Source organism: Alligator mississippiensis, chromosome 2, assembly GCF_030867095.1.
Source record: "Alligator mississippiensis isolate rAllMis1 chromosome 2, rAllMis1, whole genome shotgun sequence".
In the NCBI taxonomy this organism is placed as follows: domain Eukaryota; kingdom Metazoa; phylum Chordata; order Crocodylia; family Alligatoridae; genus Alligator; species Alligator mississippiensis.
The window spans coordinates 13,517,503-13,536,118 of record NC_081825.1 but is presented as its reverse complement, the minus strand read 5'-3'; the positions used below and the strand labels follow the sequence as shown (position 1 = coordinate 13,536,118).

Here is an 18,616-nt window from a genome sequence, read left to right as displayed (position 1 = left end):
TTCTTTGTATAGCAGATTTAACTCTAAGGTTTACCCTGTATTTTCCTCCTAGTGTAACCCTCTGGGTCTTCCTCTAGGCAGGCTACTTACTAGGCATAAGGTTCTGGATTAAACTACCTTAAATTACTTATTACCTGAGCCTTCCCTAGGAACAAGGTCTCACTGACAATTTTACAAGTTAGTTTGAGTCCTTCTCTAGTCAAAAGAACAATTTTCTTATCCGCAATGAATGTCAATGCTGCTTATGGTACTTGCCCTAATCAATCTCTTATCTTCCTTGACCAGCCTGCAAGTGATTGCAGCACCCACGCGGTCTCATGCTCTAATGGATCAATTTACATTTCTCGATCAGACTTTAGTTAATTAAAAAAAAGAACCTCACGTAACATAGTTCATGTTTTAACTAATCAGTTATCTCCCTTGATCAGTCATTAATTAATTATAACCTCTCCACCACACAGTTAATGTCTCAGTCAATAAATTTTTTCTTGACTGGCCTTTCATTGATTGAACTTCTTCGCAAAATCTAGTCCACCAGTTTCTCAACTCTCCTCCCTTGTTTTCTTCCCCACAATCAGTTTGGTACCCAGTACTTGCGCAGCTTCAGGAAAGACTAGGATTCACCTGTTCCCTGTCCAAAGGGGTTTTGGCCCTACCAAACGGGGCCAGTCTGGGATGTAGTGGCTCTGGCATCAGTCTCCCAGCTTCACTTCGGCTGACCTCCTCTTTCTTCTCCCATCCGTGTTTTGTTAGTACTTGTGTGCAAAACATGAGGTACTGATCTTCCCTGGCTTTCCCCTTTCCAGGGACCTGTACGATGGGCCACTTCCTTTTTCAAGGAGGACTAGAGCTCCCTCAGTCATGTGGGAGCCGGCCCCAGCTTCACAGTTGGTGATGGGTGTGATTTTACTCTTGGTGCCAGGGTGGGATTTCCTCCTGGCTCTGGTTCTCTTGGTGGCCAGGTTTCCTGGTGAGGCTGAGCTCAGGGGCAAGCACAGCAGGGTCTGAGCTCGGTCCCCTGCTGCAACTTGTCAAGATTGCCATGCCCTGATTGGAGACCAATTTCACAGGTGAGCTGTGTTTGCTATTTTTGGTTACTTTGGAGGAGAGAAAAGTAGAGCTGTAAGCAGAGCAATACGTGTAGTGTGAGAAATGCACTTGTTCCTTGAACATAACAAAGCAGCTCATAAACCCTGTTCCTTGATCTTTTTCTTTCTATGCAAAGGATGATTATGGTCTAATGAAACCAATCCCCACTTGGTTTGCTGCTTACCCTGAATCCAGGGGACAAGCAGCAGTCCTCGTATTCAGTCAGTTGTGTATCTGCCTGATTGTAATTCTGTATAGCCCGCAGTACTTAAAGTTACTTATGAGACTGGCATGTGGGAATGTGTCCAAAACCTGCTTGAAGTCCAGACTTATTATGCCTAGTACATTGCCCGCAGCCAGCAAAGTAGTTGCCTGCAGCCAGCAAAAAGAAGGAAATCAAAGTTGTCTTTTCAGGAGCTGTTTGTAACAAATCTGTATTGACTGCTGGTGATAATTCTCTCTTTATCAGGCACCTATGTACAAATAGAAGGCTTTTACAATTTACTCAAGTATCTTCCCAGGTATTCAGGTAAGCCTGCACGTGTGTGTGTGTGTGTGTGTGTGTGTGTGTGTGTGTGACCATTTAATGTTCTCAAGGATTTCATTCTCGCCCTGCAGACGTGTAATTCATGTCAACGCACCCATCCATCCCACTGAAGACCCCACATGAAGAGCACTTCTGTGGTGCGTGTGCCTTGTCAATGTGTGAAACTCTTCTAATCTGAAGTGGTTGTGGAGGGGGTGGGCTGGGAATCTCACTGAGAGGAAACCCAGGACCATGGCCAGCCCGTCCAGGCTCAGGGCCAATTTTACGAAAGCCACATATATCCTCACACTTTTGGTACGTGCCGTCCCCGTCCTATTTTCCTCCCAGAACTGAATGCCAGGGTGTAAAAGAAGAAAATACCATGAGGAAATCAATTATTTAAGCTCTTGAAGGTGCAGTTAGCCTGATGGATGAAACCCATTGCAGGGTGAGAGATGCAGAGACCAGCCCTGGGTACTGGAAAGTTGGGGCCATGGATGAAACGGCTCCTACCTCAGGCTCCAGGACTTCTCTCCAAGACTAAACAATGCATCTCCTGCCCCCTCCTCCCTCAACCATTTCACACACCTACTGCTTCTTGGTGTATCAGAGAGAGGTTGTGTGGCTCCCCGTTACTCTGTTAGTGGCATTCAATGCATCTGCCGTGTTGGGTGAGGCGAGCATCATAGACTTTTCTGTCACTGCCTCGGCCGCCGTCCCAGCCAAGAGCCAGGCCTCCCTGCAGCAGCGCTTCCTGTGAAGCCCCGGGCTGGCCCTGCGTGCCTTCAGGGAAAGAGTGGCACATAGTGATTAGAGCATACTTTCATTTACTACTTAGATTACCATTCTCCTATAATCCCCCCGCAAGAGAAGGTTGAGAGGCGACCTTGTGGCTGCCTGTAAGTTCATCACGGGGGCACAGAAGGGAATTGGTGAGTATTTATTCACCAAGGCGCCCCCGGGGGTTACAAGAAACAATGGCCACAAGCTAGCAGAGAGCAGATTTAGATTGGACATTAGGAAGAACTTCTTCACAGTTCGAGTGGCCAAGGTCTGGAACGGGCTCCCAAGGGAGGTGGTGCTCTCCCCTACCCTGGGGGTCTTCAAGAGGAGGTTAGATGAGTATCTAGCTGGGATCACCTGAACCCAGCACTCTTTCCTGCCTACGCAGGGGGTCGGACTCGATGATTTATTGAGGTCCCTTCCGACCCTAGCATCTATGAATCTATGTGTTCTGGTTCATATGTAACTCGCAGCATGGCTGGTTTACATGGCTACTTTAGCTTTGCCCTGTCCACCTTTGGAAGAAATAAAAATGAATCCCCCTGGTTCCAGGAAAGGTTCCCCAGTGCTGTTCGCACCCTTTGATTTGTTGGTGTGTCTACCCTAGATTTCAGGCCCTGCCTGGGTGAAGACGTGGGAAGCCCTGAAGCAGATAGATAGTAGTTGTCATATTCAATGAGGAGTTTAGGACCTTGTTCTTTACACGGTTATGACAGTATCTTCTTTGGCAACAAGCCAGAGACAATGTTCAGCCAGGAGTGGTTCTTTCTTTCCAACCCATTCTTCAATGTCTCATGTATAGCCTCATTCAAAGGCCCTTGAAAGTCATTAGAAAAAAACTTCCATTCAGTTCAGAAGGTTTTGCATCCAAATCATGGGTTTTAGGCAAGCCTAGCCTCTATTAATTGCAGTCAAAACATGGCAAAGACATGCAAAAAGCAGCCTGTTGTTTCTGTAGTACATTAAAACTTTGATATACAGAATTCCTAGATATTTTCATTTCTATTTAAAGGGCGATGTTACTTCAATGACACTGAACATTTCAGATGGATCCATTTGTCAGGTAAGTGCTGCCATCTGTTGGTATTCATTTGGGTGCTCACTTTCAATGGGTCGATCACAGAATCTGTGGGAGTTTATAGATGTCTCTGTGTGCGGGGGCGGAGGTTGGGGGGCACCTTAATTAGAGCTGTGCTAATTAAAAGTGCCTGGAGTGTCACGTGCATCAGCATCCCTGTGCTGAGAAATGGCAGTGGGGCGCTTCGAACTAAAAGCTCCTTGAGCAAACTTCAGTTTAAAGAACCCTGCCGCCATTGTCAGCGCGTGGATGCTGATGCACTTGATGCTGAAGTCTGCTGGAGTGCAGTAATTGCAGCATGTTGTAGCAGCCTCCATGCATGTGTGTAGGAGCCCATAGAAAATGAGGGCTGGAAGGGACCTTAGGAGGTCATGTAGTCCAACCTCCTGCTCAAAGCAGGACCAGCCTCAACTAGATCATCCCAGCTAAGGCTTTGCCCAGCCAGGTCTTCAAAACCTCCAAGGATACGAAGTGGACAGCTTCTCTGGGTAACCTGTGCAGTGCTTTACTACCCTCCTACTGAGAGACTTTTTCCTAATACCTAACCTTTAATAATAACTCTGCAGGCAATGTGCACAAGGCAGAGCCACGGGGAGACATGCATCCTGTGGGCTGCAATGAAGCCCCACAGACCATGGGGCACAGACAACCTTTGATCTTTGCATACAGCTCTTAAAAGAGCTAGGGGACCAGCTAGGGGAGCATTAGCGAGGGGATCAGGGAGTGAATGCTAGGGATGAGGGCATGGGTGGTCTGGCCTAGTAGCTAATGTCCTGAAGCATGGATGATGTTGAGGCAGAGTTCCCCTGGAGCAATGGGTCCAATGTCAGAACTGGAATTGGGAGTGTTAGCCAGAGTCAGGATATGCTGGGAGTCGGGACTGAAATCAGGAGTCAAGAGTCAAAGCCAGAGAGCTGATAAGAGAAAGCCAGGAAGACGCAGAGGACTGGGGCAAGTACATCTGTCTGCTCGGACAAGGAGACTGTGGGCTGGGCCTGGCTTTTTAAGGGCAGGAGTGGTTGTGGCGACTGCCTGTGGTCCCTGGGAATGGGCTGCCCTGATTGCCTCGTTCAGCCCAGCTGGGCCCAGGGTGCTGGTCCAGGCTTGAGGCAGGTGGCACCTGTGTACCTGCTGCCTCGAGGGACAAATTCTCCTGATTATCTGATTTGGCATTGATTGGAGCCAGGGGTTGGACATGGCCTTGTTCCAGTGATATCCAGTGTCAGTTCTCTACAGCATTCATATGCCTCTGCTGAAGAAGTGCAGTAAAATGTCTATGCACCAATAAAATACATCTTAAGCATGAAAAAGAGTTGGTTGTGAAAGGGAACCCAGGCTGTGGATGGACCTCCATCTCTTCTATACTGTGGGTGGTGTGTGGGGTGTGTTGTTTGTGGGCTGCCAGCACCTCCGTGACTCGTATTCAGGTCGTAGAAAGCCATGCAACTCTTGGACCGCAATCTGTGCCTGCTGCAGGACACAGTCCCTTCTTCCAGGTTTAAATGGTTATATGGATGCCCCAGCAGTAGAAGAGCTGACTGAATGGAGCTCATGGAAAAGTGAAAACTTAGGGAGAGGTCCCAGGAAATAGAAAAAGACAGGCCCTTACAGAATAACTCCAGCAGAAACTGCTGAGATTGTGGCCCTCTGCTGCAGGGTCAGCCTGGGGCTGCAGATTGCTGGAGTGCTCGTTGATAAGGGAGGTGAAAGACATGGGGTTGGGGGGCCTGAACCTGTGTGAGCAGAACCATTGCTATGAAGGAAACGCCTGTTGTGTTGGGAAGGATCCCACTGCATGTTACTCGCAGTCCCAAGGGAAGGCAACCGTATCCTGTGTCTGCAGCCGAGCTGTGTGGCACCAATTAGCCGAATGCTGGGGCCCCAAGGAAACCCCTGCCCCATAGCAGGGTAGCGGTTGCACTGCTACAGTGACAGTCCAGGAAGCAGCTGTGCCAGTGAAGGGGAAGGCTCAGGCAGGTTTTTGTACTGGGTTGTATCACTGTGTGGGGGTGTCTTTGTATTGCTGGCAGTAATAAACTCCATCATCATCTGCTTCCACCTCACTGATGATGAGGGAGAAGCCGTGCTCAGTTTCTTGGCCACTGAACCTGGCTGCGACTCCCGTTTCCTGGGTCTCAGCGTCATAGATGAGGAGCCTGGGAGGCTGCCCAGGTTTGTGGTGGTACCAGGCTAAGAGCTCATAGTGCGTCATCCCCAGCTCTGAGAAATGAAGGCTCGAACTGGTCTGGCAGTGGATAGAGACTCTGGCTCCTGAAGACACCGACAGGGCTTGTGGAGTCTGAATCAGGGAAATGGACCCCTTGGAGGCTGGCAATGTAAGAAACGGTAAGTAACACAGTGCACCCATCCACCCCGCTGTCCCAATTGTAGCTCAGCTCTACGTGCTCCTGCCCCCATTTTTTAGTTCAATTTGAGGAAGGGCAGCTTTTCTCCTTGAATGGTCTAATACCTTTAAAAGGCTCAAATCAAAACCACACTGATAATAATTCCCCTGGGTGGTTGTATTGCATTTACAAAAATATTGCCTGTATGGGCCAAACCCACAGAAAACCTGTGTTTGATATTTGTGGTTATTTTGGAGGAGAGAACAGTGGAATTGTAATTAGAGCAATACCATACCTAGGTAATTAATCCAACCAAAGAATATTAAAGCTTTGTTGTGGTTCCCAGGGGCATCCTAACCAAGTTGTGGAAGGGGGTTGCTTGGCTGAAACGCCGTAAGTCAAGGGTCAGTGTCTCTTCCTTTCAACCCATTCCTTATTTGCCCCCTTTGGGTTTTTTGCAAAGTTCATTAAACTCAACAGAATAACTTCCCCCTAATCTAGTGGCCTTTTGCTCCTGGTCATAGGTTTTCAATACTTTTTTTTCTATTGCTATTGTACCTGCCGCATGAGAACTGCGCTCCTCTTTTGAGCGTGGTTTAGCAGCTGATACACCTTTTCTTAGGTCTTTTCCTTTCCCTGCAAAGGATGATTTTGGTTTAAAGAAGCCAATTCCCCCTTGGTTTGCTCCTTACCCTGGATCTAGAGGACTAGCAGCAGCCAGGTGAGGGGAGCCGGAGACATCATCACGATATGTCTGATGGGCTCGATGCTGAGAACAAAGTGCTAGGAGTGGCAGGGAACTCTTTATATCTGCCCTGAGGAGAAGGAGGGTGTTCATGGGTGACAAAACAGGCAAATTGGGGTCAGGGATAACACTCCTGGCCCTTGTGAGACTCCGAAAGGGGCCGTTTTCTCAGCCTGGGGGGTACAGCGGATGCTTCTCAGTGATCAATCTGGGTAAAAAGTGTCTTGCTGTGATTCCTCTGTGTTGGGGGAGCCCTCTCAGAACTCGATCCATTTATAGTTACGCTTTGCTTCCTGTTAGTCAATCAGTTATGTATCTACCTGGTTGTAATTCTGTATAGCCCATGGTACTCATGATTTCTTATGAGACTAGCATGTGGGAATGTGTCTAGGGCCTTATTATGCCTAGTAAACTCCCCTCAACCACCTAACGAGTTCATGTGGATGGGTCTGATCCTGCTTTATTTACTTATTCATTTATTCAGAGCTGGAGAATGCCCATGTCTGGGGAGTGAGCTGTGAGTGGGCTTCCCTCTGAAGGCAAAAGTGACACAGGGCACAATCCTTTTTTTCTGCAGAGCCTGCCCGCCTCTCCCACGGCCTGGGGGTGAGATGACAGGTGCATTGTTGCAATTTGCAATGTTGCAAACTAAACTCGCGGTTTCATGTCGCCGGTTGAAAGCACTGTCGGTGATGCACTGAGACATTTTCATTGTCGAGTCGTCCACTGTCTTCACAGCACAATCAGTCAGAATCATTTTTGGATACTGGGGAAGAAATTAAGTCAGTGCAATCTGCTTAACTTTACATGACATGCGTTCATGTGATACACCCTCTTCAATATGGGAGCAAATATCTTCAGGAGCAAATTTGCTCTGTAAGAGTAGTGAGAGCACCAGGGGAGTCTCTCTCCAAATTGGTAGGTTTTAAAAGGCTGCACAGGCGGGTTTCTGACCTGGCCTGTGTCACTGTGAGCGCTGCACTCTTGTCATGCCAACAGTGGGATTCTCCAGTGTTTTCAACTTGAAGCCTGCTGAGGGTGAGAGCGTGGGCACTTTCCGAGTTTCTGCCGCTGGATGCCAAAGGCAGGGGTGGAAGCATGATAGATAAGGAGTTAAGAGCGTGCCCTGATTTCTTCTGGTGTCAGGATAGGCATTTTTTGTCTAAGTTGCTGCTGGTAAGGTTTGAACTGGTTTTGCTCTTGACAGTGACGGTGTTTCCTGGAGACGCTTCCAGGTCTTGAGTCCGAGTCATCACCACGTCCCCATGGCATCTGGAGGCAAAAACAAGGAGCAGAGTGTTCCAGTTTATATGTTGCTTGGTTTCACCAACCATGTACTTTTTCGTATGAAAGGCTTATATAGTTCTTACAGCTCAGGCTTGTTTAGCTTATAGATTCATAGATTCATAGATGTTAGGGTCGGAAGGGACCTCAATAGATCATTGAGTCCGACCCCCTGCATAAACAGGAAAGAGTGCTGGGTCTAGATGACCCCAGCTAGATACTCATCTAACCTCCTCTTGAAGACCCCCAGGGTAGGGGAGAGCACCACCTCCCTTGGGAGCTCGTTCCAGACCTTGGCCACTAGAACTGTGAAGAAGTTCTTCCTAATGTCCAGTCTAAATCTGCTCTCTGCTAGCTGGTGGCCATTGTTTCTTGTAACCCCCGGGGGCGCCTTGGTGAATAAAGCCTCACCAATTCCCTTCTGTGCCCCCGTGATGAACTTATAGGCGGCCACAAGGTCGCCTCTCAACCTTCTCTTGCGGAGGCTGAAAAGGTCCAGGTTCTCTAGTCTCTCCTCGTAGGGCTTGGTCTGCAGGCCCTTGACCATATGAGTGTCCCTTCTCTGGACCCTCTCCAGGTTTTCCGCATCCCTCTTGAAGTGCGGCGCCCAGAATTGCACGCAGTACTCCAACTGTGGTCTGACCAGCGCCCGATAGAGGGGAAGTATCACCTCCTTGGACCTATTCGTCATGCATCTGCTGATGCACGATAAAGTACCATTGGCTTTTCTGATGGCTTCGTCACACTGCCGGCTCATGTTCATCTTGGAGTCCACTAGGACTCCAAGATCCCTTTCCACTTCCATGCCACCTAGCAGGTCGTTCCCTAGGCTGTAGGTGTGCTGGACATTTTTCCTCCCTAGGTGCAGCACTTTGCATTTCTCCTTGTTGAACTGCATTCTGTTGTTTTCTGCCCACTTGTCCAACCTGTCCAGGTCTGCTTGTAGTTGTTCCCTGCCCTCCGGCGTGTCCACTTCTCCCCATAGCTTTGTGTCATCTGCAAACTTGGACAGAGTACATTTCACTCCCTCATCCAAGTAGCTGATGAAGACATTAAAGAGTATCGGTCCAAGGACCAAGCCCTGCGGGACCCCACTGCCCACACCCTTCCAGGTCGAAACCGACCCATCCACTATGACTCTCTGGGTGCGGCCCTCCAGCCAATTCGCCACCCACCGGACTGTGTAGTCATCCAAGTCACAGCCTCTTAACTTGTTCACCAGTATGGGGTGGGATACCGTATCAAAGGCCTTCCTGAAGTCTAAGTATATGACATCCACCCCTCCTCCTGTGTCCAGGCGTTTCGTAACCTGGTCATAAAAAGAGACTAGATTGGTCAGGCACGATCTGCCTGCCACAAACCCGTGCTGATTTCCCCTCAGCATAATTTGTCCTGCTGGGCTCTCACAAATGTGAGTCTTGATAATTTTTTCAAAGACTTTGCCAAGGATGGAGGTGAGACTGACTGGCCTATACTTGCCCGGGTCCTCTTTCCTCCCCTTCTTAAAAATGGGGACCACATTGGCCCTTTTCCAGTCCTCTGGGACTTGGCCCGTGCGCCATGAGCGTTCAAATATTCCCGCCAGTGGCTGTGCAATGATGTCAGCCAGTGCCTTCAGTACCCTCAGATGGAGCTCATCCAGGCCTGCCGACTTAAAGGCATCCAGTTCTTCCAAGTGACTCTGCACCATCTCGGGGTCTACGCATGGTAGTCTGGCGCCTTGCTGCTGTCTCTCTACAACCCCAGTGAGAGACTTGTCGTGCCCCTCGCTTAGGAACACTGAGGCAAAGAACTCGTTGAGGAGTTCAGCCTTGGCCCCCCTGTCTGTCACCAATTGTTTCTGCCCATTTAGCAGGGGTCCTATTCCTCCCTGGGCCTTCCTTTTACTCCCTATATATCTAAAAAACAATTTCTTGTTGTCTTTTACTTGGGTTGCCATCCTCAGCTCCATGGTAGCTTTGGCCTGTCTAACTGCCTCCCTGCAAGCACGAGCAGAGGAGGTATATTCATCTTTGGTGATCTCTCCCTGTTGGGATTTTGGCAATTTTACAAACATCATTTCTTTATAATCATAACTTTTTTTTCACCCACTAAGTTATTTAGGAACAAATGCAGACCAACTAAGAGACTCTTATCCACTTCATTGGTATTGTATCGGGACACATATCTGAACAAGGTCTTCCTTTTCTAGAAACAGGACAATCAGAAGTCAGTAGAAACTTTATAGATACATTAGCTATTTGGTAGGCCGAGATCAAAGAGATCTTTTTGTTCTTTATGTGGGACCCAGACAACTAACAAACGGATGATGTGAACGCAAGACAGGTCTGAGTGGCCTGAATTATTAAACTCAGGGATTTGAGCAGCTCAGGGATGTCATTCAGGACTGAAAGATGCAAACTTGGTTAGATATGAACATTTCCATCCCGTCTGAAGAGGTTCAGAGTAGAGTGGACAGGTGTCCGGGCATAGGAGGGTGAGTTCAACCCAAGTTTAACAGATGAACCCAGGAGGCTGTGTTAGCAGGTGGCTTGTTCTTGCTCTCACTGCTTGCTTCCGCTGTGGAAGTGCCAAACACACTCCATTCGGATCAGGGTCTGAACGTGGTAAAGGCTGCACAAAAACATAGGAGCACCCAGTCTTTGGAAAAATGCTATGTCAAACAATTGCATTGACATAGCATTTTTCAGCACTGAGCAAGCTCAGGAGGGGTGGGTGTTGGGGTAGAAAGGAAATTATTCCCAGCTGTGTACTGATGCCTGAATGCTACTTTGCATTTAATTAGCTTAGTTTTTGTGCAGATAATGCTGTGACTCTCCTTCCTAGGGGAACAGTGCAGTGAGAAACTCTAACTCAGGCCTTGTGGCTTTTTTGCTGCTGCTTTGAGTCGACACTTTAGCCAACCTGTTTAATGCACTCAGACTTGTGGAGACCTTAAACCTGAATTTTTGGATGGTTTCTAGCACCTCATACAAGAAGGGCAAGGACTTCTGATCCTGAGGGTCTAAAAAGGACAGTCTCAAATCCAAAGGAAAGTCTTGTAGTGCCATCTCATGGCTGATATTCGTGTTTACAGAAGATTTAGAGCTGACTGGACTGTTTCTCAAATAGGACAAACTTGGTATAACCATTTCTGTATTTTCCAATTGCTATGCCAATATTTCCTAACTGATTTGCTTTATGCTCACACCACTTTTCCCTGTTGGGGGAAAAATGTTGTGGGGATTTTGTTTTTTCATAGAATCCTTCTGATTTTATTTTTAATGGAGAAAGGAGATATTTCATACAAAAATTACCCAATTCATATGTTCTCATCTGTTCTGAATTGTTTCCTGAGCTTATGTGTAAGGGTGTCTGCTGTGCAGTCTTCTTGGCATGTGCAGAAGTAGGACTTCCACCAGGAAGCAGAGGTGGCTTGGGTTGCTCTGGTATTTTAGTAGTTAAGCAGGACTGTATAGATCTCTCCCTTGGGTCCACAAGTCTGTTGTGCTATCTGACCCTAAAGCCCTGAATCTCCATTTACCCCTGTATACCACATGATGGACCTATGCTATACTGTCCATTTGATAACCTGTAAAACAGTTTACATTTCTTTATCTTGCTCTGTCCCTTGTGGCTTCAGTTTCTCTCTACCCAGGTCCCCAGGCACCTGAGAAGCAGACTGGGGTCAGGTCTGATCTAAGAGCACTTCCCCGGTGTAGTTAGAGTAGGATGCTGTGCAAACAGAGAGAAACCATTGCAGATGCAGGCGATATTAGCAGTGAGGCTGCAGAGCACCTTTGTATGGTTGTGAGTGTCTCCCTTGCAATCACATCACATAGGTCACAAGTCGCATCTCCGTAGACTAAGCAGCCTGGCTATGCCAACAACGCTGTGCTGGAGAGAGCTGGGAGATGGCAGTGGGGTGTTTAGAGAGATAGAGCCCGGTCTGAGTCTTTTGCAGTGTGTAACGGTACCAGCAACGACTGCTCGGGGGCAGGTTGGAAATATGCAGTATTCTCCCATGGGAACATGAGAAGCAACCTCCTGTGACTGTATCTCCCTGGGCCCAAGCAGGGGCTGCAGCTACCATGTGGTGTGCAGCCCTATCATCTTCCTTACAAGCCAACTTAGTCTTGGATAACAATCCTGCGTGTGTGCATCTTGATTTTTAATTTTCCCCAGGATTTCATTTCCTCTCTTCAGAAGTCCAGGGCATGCTCAATGCACCCATCCATCCTACTGAAGCCCCCCCAAAATAGTTCAGTTGTACATGTGCCTTGTGAATGTGTCTAGCTCTTTCATGCTGAAAGGATTTGGGGATAGAGAGAGGGTGGAGGGAAGAGGAGGGGAATCTCATTGAGAAGTAACCCAGAGCAGTGGCTTGAATGACTAAGTATAAAAGAAGAAATACTCCAAGGAAAGCAAGTATTTACGTTCTTGAGGTGCAGTCAGCCTGATGGAAGAAACTCACTGCAGGGTGAGAGATGCAGAGACCAGTCCCACAGGGTGGAAAAGGGAGACCCAGGTAAAGCAACTCCTACCACAACCTCTCTGAGATGAAACAATACCCCATCTTCTGCACCTTCCCCTCTCCAAAGGGTCCATGCCCTTATTCCTTCTTGCATGGATCAGAGAGAGCGTGTGTGCCTCCCTGTTACCTTGCTAATGGCATTCAATGCATCTGCTGTGTTGGGTGACGAGAGCATCGTGGACTTTTCTGTTGCTGCCTCTGCAGCCGTCCCAACCAAGAGCCACACCTCCCTGCAGCAGTGCCGCTTGCAGAGCCCCAGGCTGGCCCTGCCTGCCACGGTGTTTGTGGAATGGGGAGGAAAAGGAATTGCTTGGTTTTCAGGGTGCAAATAAATGTTATGCTAGAAGAAGAAATGAACCCCTAGTTCAGGTGGGTTGAAAAGTCTGAGAAGCAAACTCCCCTGGACCGCGCACCGGGGTTGATCTGTCCTGCAGGCTGGGCAGCAGGGGCAGCGTGACGGTATCTGTGGCTCAACAAGTGACGTGTTTGGGTCCCGGGGAAACCCCTGAGCTGGTATTGAGTGTAGCAGTTGTGCCGATCACGTGTCTCCTCAGGAAGCAGCTGTGGTGCTGGGCTGGGCAGCAGGGCAGGTTTTTGTATGGGTTTGTATCACTGTGTGAGGTGAGCTTTTGTCCTGCTGACAGTAATAATCTCCGGCATCTTCAGCTTCAACACTGCTGATGGTGAGAGTGAAATCAGTGCCAGAGCCACTGCCGCTGAACCGGGCTGGGACTCCCGACTGACGTGTGGAACCAAGATAGATGAGGAGCTTTGGAGCTTGTCCAGGTTTCTGCTGGTACCAGGCTAATAGCTCATAGCTACTCCCAAAGACACTATAAGTAAGGCTGGAACTGGCTTTACACTTGATGGTCACTCGATCTCCTGGAGACACCGCCAGGGACTCTGGGGTCTGAGTCAGCACAATCTGCCCAGAGGAACCTGGAAGTAAAAACAAAGCAACACAAAATCCCTGTAAAACTTGAATTAACGTAGTGCCTCCAGCAAACCAAGTAACCAGTCAGACTAGACAATCTGGATGCTCTAGCAATGTTCCTTGTGCGCATTATTACAGAATTAAGTGAGTTTTTCTCCTGGCTGAAATGCTAACATGCAGCCAGAAGTGCTTCTTTCCTTGCAGCCCTTTCTTCATTGCTCATCTAGGTTACAGCCTCGGCCCCTAGAAATCCCCAGAAAAACTTCTGGTCACTCCAATGGGCTTTGGATCCTGGTATTGGGGATTAAGTCAGTCTTTTGTCTCGGTTGCAGTCCCTACCTGCCAAGGCAGTGCATTTCTTGGAACATTTTCAAGCATCAGAGAAACCCAATTCCTTGGACTTTTTGTTTCTGGAAAAAGGATGGTTTTGCTATAATGACGCTACTTCCCTCTGCATTTGCTGCTTACCCTGGACCCAGAGCACCACGAGGCAGAGCAGGGGAGGCAGTGAGACCATCTTGGTACGTCTGCCTGGCCTGGCACCGATCACCGTTTGGTACAAACTGGCCTGGAGCACTTATACTGGCGCCGAGCATGAGGAGGGCGTTGACTGGGTGTAAAACATGCAAATTTGGCTCAGAGATGATTTGCAAATGATCCAATACTAAGCTGTGAAAGACACGTGGTGTTGAAGTGGGCAGACACAGCAGGTTCACGGGAGCCCCTTCACTTTGTGCTGAGCTGGTATTTGTCACAAGTGGGTGGGAAGAGGGTTGTGAGCTCATACTTGTCTGGGCGTCAATGTGCTTAATTCCTATTAGACATGTCCTGCTGGACACAATGTCACTAGGGTGATGTTCCTGTGTTAGGGGAGCCATAGGGGAAGTGACTTCCTCACTCTTTGCTTTTTTTCTTCAACTTAGAAATCTTGCATAACGTAAAGAAAATAGGAAGTTCCTGAACTTGGCCCTTCTAGAGGATTTTCCAGCCATATAAAGCATTTTTCACCTGGAAGACCCTTTCATTGCACATGGTCTTCCTTTTTTTTCTTTTTTTTTTTTTTTTTTTGATTATCCCAGAAACCATCTCCCAGGTGAAAAAGCAAGGCAAATGGGGCTGCCATGTTAGAGCATCTTTTTCAATGATTTAGCTGGGAGTCATGAATGCTCTGAATAAAGGGGCAAGAGGTGATGAACCACAGCATTTTTATTCCAGCCCAGGAGGAAGGAGTCGTGAATCATACTAGTAATGCCCAAATCTAGTAGCTAATCCATGATGATCTGGAATGATACAATTTCCAAGGCACCACAATTATATGGGACAAGATAAATACAACCCCTTCCACATTGTCATGAAAACTCCCTTATTAGACTAAAGATTTCTCCACCCCTTACCCATGTGGAGCACCTGCTCACTGGGAACTGCACCGTTGACCTGAGCATAGTGGGCTGATGGAAGATCTCTGACTCTCCAAATGAGCGCGCAAGAAGGGGACGACACATGGAGTGTAACAGCTCCACAAAGGAAATGACTGTTCAGAAAGTGAACTGAGCAGTGCCGCCCCATTTCCTTATGGTCTGTCCCTGTGAGCAACAGATGATGGTAGTGGCAACAGGAATGTTAACAGGAATGTTCCCCAGCATCTGAGCTGTGCAGTGTTGAGCACAGATTAAAATGGAGCCGTTGTGATTCCTTGCTGCCCAGGGGAAAAAAAAAGGTCAATTATATCAATGCAGATTTGGTCATCTCAGCATCTGCTGTATAAGGACTGGTATTTTCTATGGAGAGATTTAAATACTGCACATTACAGTCAGTAGACTTAAGTCTGATCTCAGTTTACTCATTAACATTGTTGAAGTGAGGTCTGCATAACGCTCAATGACAGTTACTTGTATCCTGCACGGGATTTGCATAGTTAGACCGTGCAAAATGCTTTATATCACTGGGTTTCCTGTCTTGATGGTGTGCCGCCAGCATTGCCAATGCTCCAGTTAATAAGGTACAGGCTGCCATCTCTTGGACATAGTGTAGAAGTTGATTATCATCTGGTGTGCCAGTTTAACCCTAAGGTTAACCACCTTTTCCAACATGTACCTAGTCTAACAGGTGTGGTTAATTGATGTGTTAATTAAAATGTGGGGTTCATTAATTTATTTTCCTGATCTATACCTGTCATTCTAGCTATAAAGATATGGAAAACATCATATCAGGCCTTTTTCTCTTGCTACTGTAATTTATAGTAGACGGTACCACCTGCCACTGTTAACCCCGAATGCTGGGTGGCAGTTGTATAACCTGGGCACCTCGAGGGTGCCAGTGGCTTTGGGGAGAAGAGCAGCTTGGAGGGAAGTGCTAGTTTTAGCCCTGGCAGAGCGAATGCCACCAAATAGTTGTGGAAATGAGGTCCACTCCATGATCAGGTAGACTGGGCTCTTGAACCTTGGTCAGAAGCCGAGTCCTGTCCACACTTGCAAAGGGGATGTTTTTAAACCATGCAAATGGGTAATAAGCTTGGGGCATAGGTGAAATCAGTGGAGAAGTGCATGTTCACCGCAGAGAACCAGGTTGCTCAGACTGCAAATAGCCTTGTGTCAAATGCCTTAGCTGTCCTAGAGTGCTATTATCATGGATATCATTGTGTGTCCTAGGGTCTGAATCAAGATCTTCCCTCAGCCGTCTCTTGTGAAGACTGAAGAGATTCAGCTCTCTCAAGCTCCCCCCATAGGGTCTATCATGAAGGCCACTAATCATGCGAGTGGCCTTCCTCTGGACCCTCCCGAGATTCCCTGCATCCCTCTTGAAGTGCGGCGCCCAAAACTGGACACAGTACTCCAACTGTTGATCTATTAGTCGTGCACCTGCTAATGCATGACAAGGTGTGATTGGCCTTGTTGATGGCCTCGTTACACTGCTAGCTCATGTTCATCTTGGAGTCGATTATGATTCCAAGATCCCTCTCTGCCTCCGAGCTGCTGAGCAGGACAATCCCCAAGCTATAGGTGTGCTCGGGGTTCCTCCTTCCCAGGTGGAGTACCTTACATTTATCTTTATTAAATTGCATCCTATTTCTCTCTGCCCATTGATCCAACCTGTCCAGATAAGCCTGAATCTACTCCCTGCCCTCCGGTGTACTAACTTTGCCCCATAACTTGGTATCATCAGCGAACTTGGAGAGGGTGCTCTCCACGCCCTTGTCCAAATTGCTGATGAAGATATTGAATAATATCGGTCCGAGGACCGAACCCTGTGGGACCCCACTGCCCACCTCCCTCCATGCCGAGAAGGAGCCATCCACCACCACTCTCTGGGTGCGGTCCCTAAGGCAGTTGGCCACCCACCTGACCGTGTAGGCGTCCACTCTGCAGCCTGCTAGCTTCCCTATGAGGATAGGGTGCGAGACTGTGTCAAAGGCCTTCCTAAAGTCCAGGAAGATGACATCAGCCTTGGCTCCCGCGTCCAGGCAGTGTGTGACCTGGTCATAGAAGGCTACAAGGTTTGTCAGGCAGGATCTACCTGTTTCCCCTCAGCATCGTTTCTCCTGCTGGGCCTGCACAAATGTCTTCTTTGATTATTTTCTCTAGCATTTTCCCAGGAATAGCGGTAAGACTGACTGGTCTAAAGTTACCCGGCTCATCCCTTCTCCCTTTCTTGAGTATGGGCACCACACTGGCCCTTCTCCAGTCCTCAGGGACCTGGCCGGAGCACCACGAGTGCTCGAACAGCTGTGCCAGCGGCTCAGCTATGACACTGGCCAATTCTTTCAGCAGCCGTGGATGGAGGTCATCCGGGCCTGCCGACTTGTACCCATCCAGGTCCTCCAGGAGCTTCTTAACTATTTCAGAACTAACCGTAGGCGGACTGGTGCCATGTGGGCATCCGTCAGTGATCGAGGTGGGGGAATTGGCTTGGTTGGTACGTAGAAATACTGAAGCGAAGGACTCATTGAAGAGCTCTGCTTTTTTTCCCCACGTCAACCACCAACTGTCCTGATTTGTCCTGCAGGAGCCCTGTGTTGCTCTGAGCTTTCCTTTTGCCCTCTATATACCTGATGAAGGACTTTTTATTGTCCTTGATTGTTGAAGCCAGCCTGAGCTCAAGCCCGCCTTGGCCTGTCTCAATGATTCCCTGCAATAGCGTGCCAGGGAGAGATATTCCTCCTTGGTGGCTGCTCCCTGCTTCCATTGCCTATACACCTCTTTCTTTGCCCCCAGGCTCTCCTGGAGTTCCCTGTTCAGCCAAGGGGGCTTTTCTGCCCCCTTACCTCCCTTCCTACATAGTGGGATAGACTCCTTCTGAGCGCGTAGGATCACTCCCTTGAAATACCTCCAACCCTCCTGGACCCCCATTTGCTCTATGTTCTTGAGTTGCATCCCCTCACTAACTAGCCTTCTAAGCTTGCTAAAGTTGGTCCTTCTAAAGTCCAACACCTTAGCCTCACTTGTTATTTTACCCACTTTATCATGTATATCATTCTGCGTCTTAGGGTCTGAATCATGGGCCAGGACCCCATTGTGTTGGGGGAAGTGTATGACCATGGATCAAATAGACAGGACTTGTCTGAAAAAAACCTGCACTTGAAGTATAAGACAAGGGGCAAGAGGGATGCACACAGATGAATGAATGAAGGAGAAGAAGGGATCGCCACGATGTTTGTGTGGAGTCATTTGGTAGGGGCTTCTCCTCTCAGTTGCCGTTCACTCTCAGGAGAACGGGAAGGGGAAGAGCAGAGTTAAAGCGTGCTCAGAAGTGGAGTTGCTGAACAGATGGAGAGAAAGTGGAGGAAGCAGCTGCGAACTGCATGGACAGGTTTTTATTGTGGTCTGAGTGAAGGCTGTTGTGGGTCTGGAGACAGTAATAATCCCCAGCATCTTGGGCTTCAACACTGCTGCTGGTGAGAGAGAAGTCTGCTGCAGACCCTTCGACACTGAAATGGGCTGGGACTCCTGATTGCAGAGGAGGAGATGCAGATGGCACACAGATGAGGAGCTTAGGAGATTTTTCAGGTCTTTGTAAAGTTACTGCAGCTCATTAACTGACCCTGGCTGTAAATATTAAACTCATGTTACATCCCTTTTTCCCTTGCTCACAACCTCCTTCTTTTAGCAGCAATTTAGAAGTAGTCAGTATTTTCTGAGCCTGGTGACGTATGAAGATAAATCTTGCCTTGTTGTAGGACCTATTTATATCCAAATGTTTTTGTTTGGCTCCATCTCTGACCTTATGGCAGAGCTCCCTTTTCCTGTCTGGTATTGTACAATGTCTAGAACAAAAAGTTCGTGGCCCTCTTGCTGTTCTTGCACCACAAATAGTAAGAGTGAG

The 18,616-nt window shown here is 48.2% G+C and overlaps 1 protein-coding gene across 1 annotated transcript; it reads right to left on the bottom strand.

Moving 5' to 3' along the window:
- Positions 1 to 5,472: 5,472 nt before the first annotated feature.
- Positions 5,473 to 13,833, bottom strand: LOC132248230 (signal-regulatory protein beta-1-like). Its single transcript, XM_059721151.1, has 3 exons — positions 13,766 to 13,833; positions 12,952 to 13,302; positions 5,473 to 5,804 (listed from the first exon to the last, which is right to left on the bottom strand). Exons 1-3 carry the CDS (start codon positions 13,812 to 13,814, stop codon positions 5,473 to 5,475), a joined length of 732 nt encoding a protein of 243 aa, XP_059577134.1. The 5' UTR covers positions 13,815 to 13,833.
- Positions 13,834 to 18,616: the final 4,783 nt, after the last annotated feature.

What these genes read in the sequence shown, in the direction of transcription:
- LOC132248230 (XM_059721151.1), bottom strand. Translation starts at nt 13,814, where the DNA reads ATGGTCTCACTGCCTCCCCTGCTCTGCCTCGTGGTGCTCTGGGTCCAG. An exon ending in CGTGGTGCTCTGGGTCCAGG is followed by an intron (nt 13,303 to 13,765) that starts GTAAGCAGCAAA and finishes TTTTACTTCCAG; the next exon opens with GTTCCTCTGGGCAGATTGTG. An exon ending in ACAAACCCATACAAAAACCT is followed by an intron (nt 5,805 to 12,951) that starts GCCCTGCTGCCC and finishes TTACATTGCCAG; the next exon opens with CCTCCAAGGGGTCCATTTCC.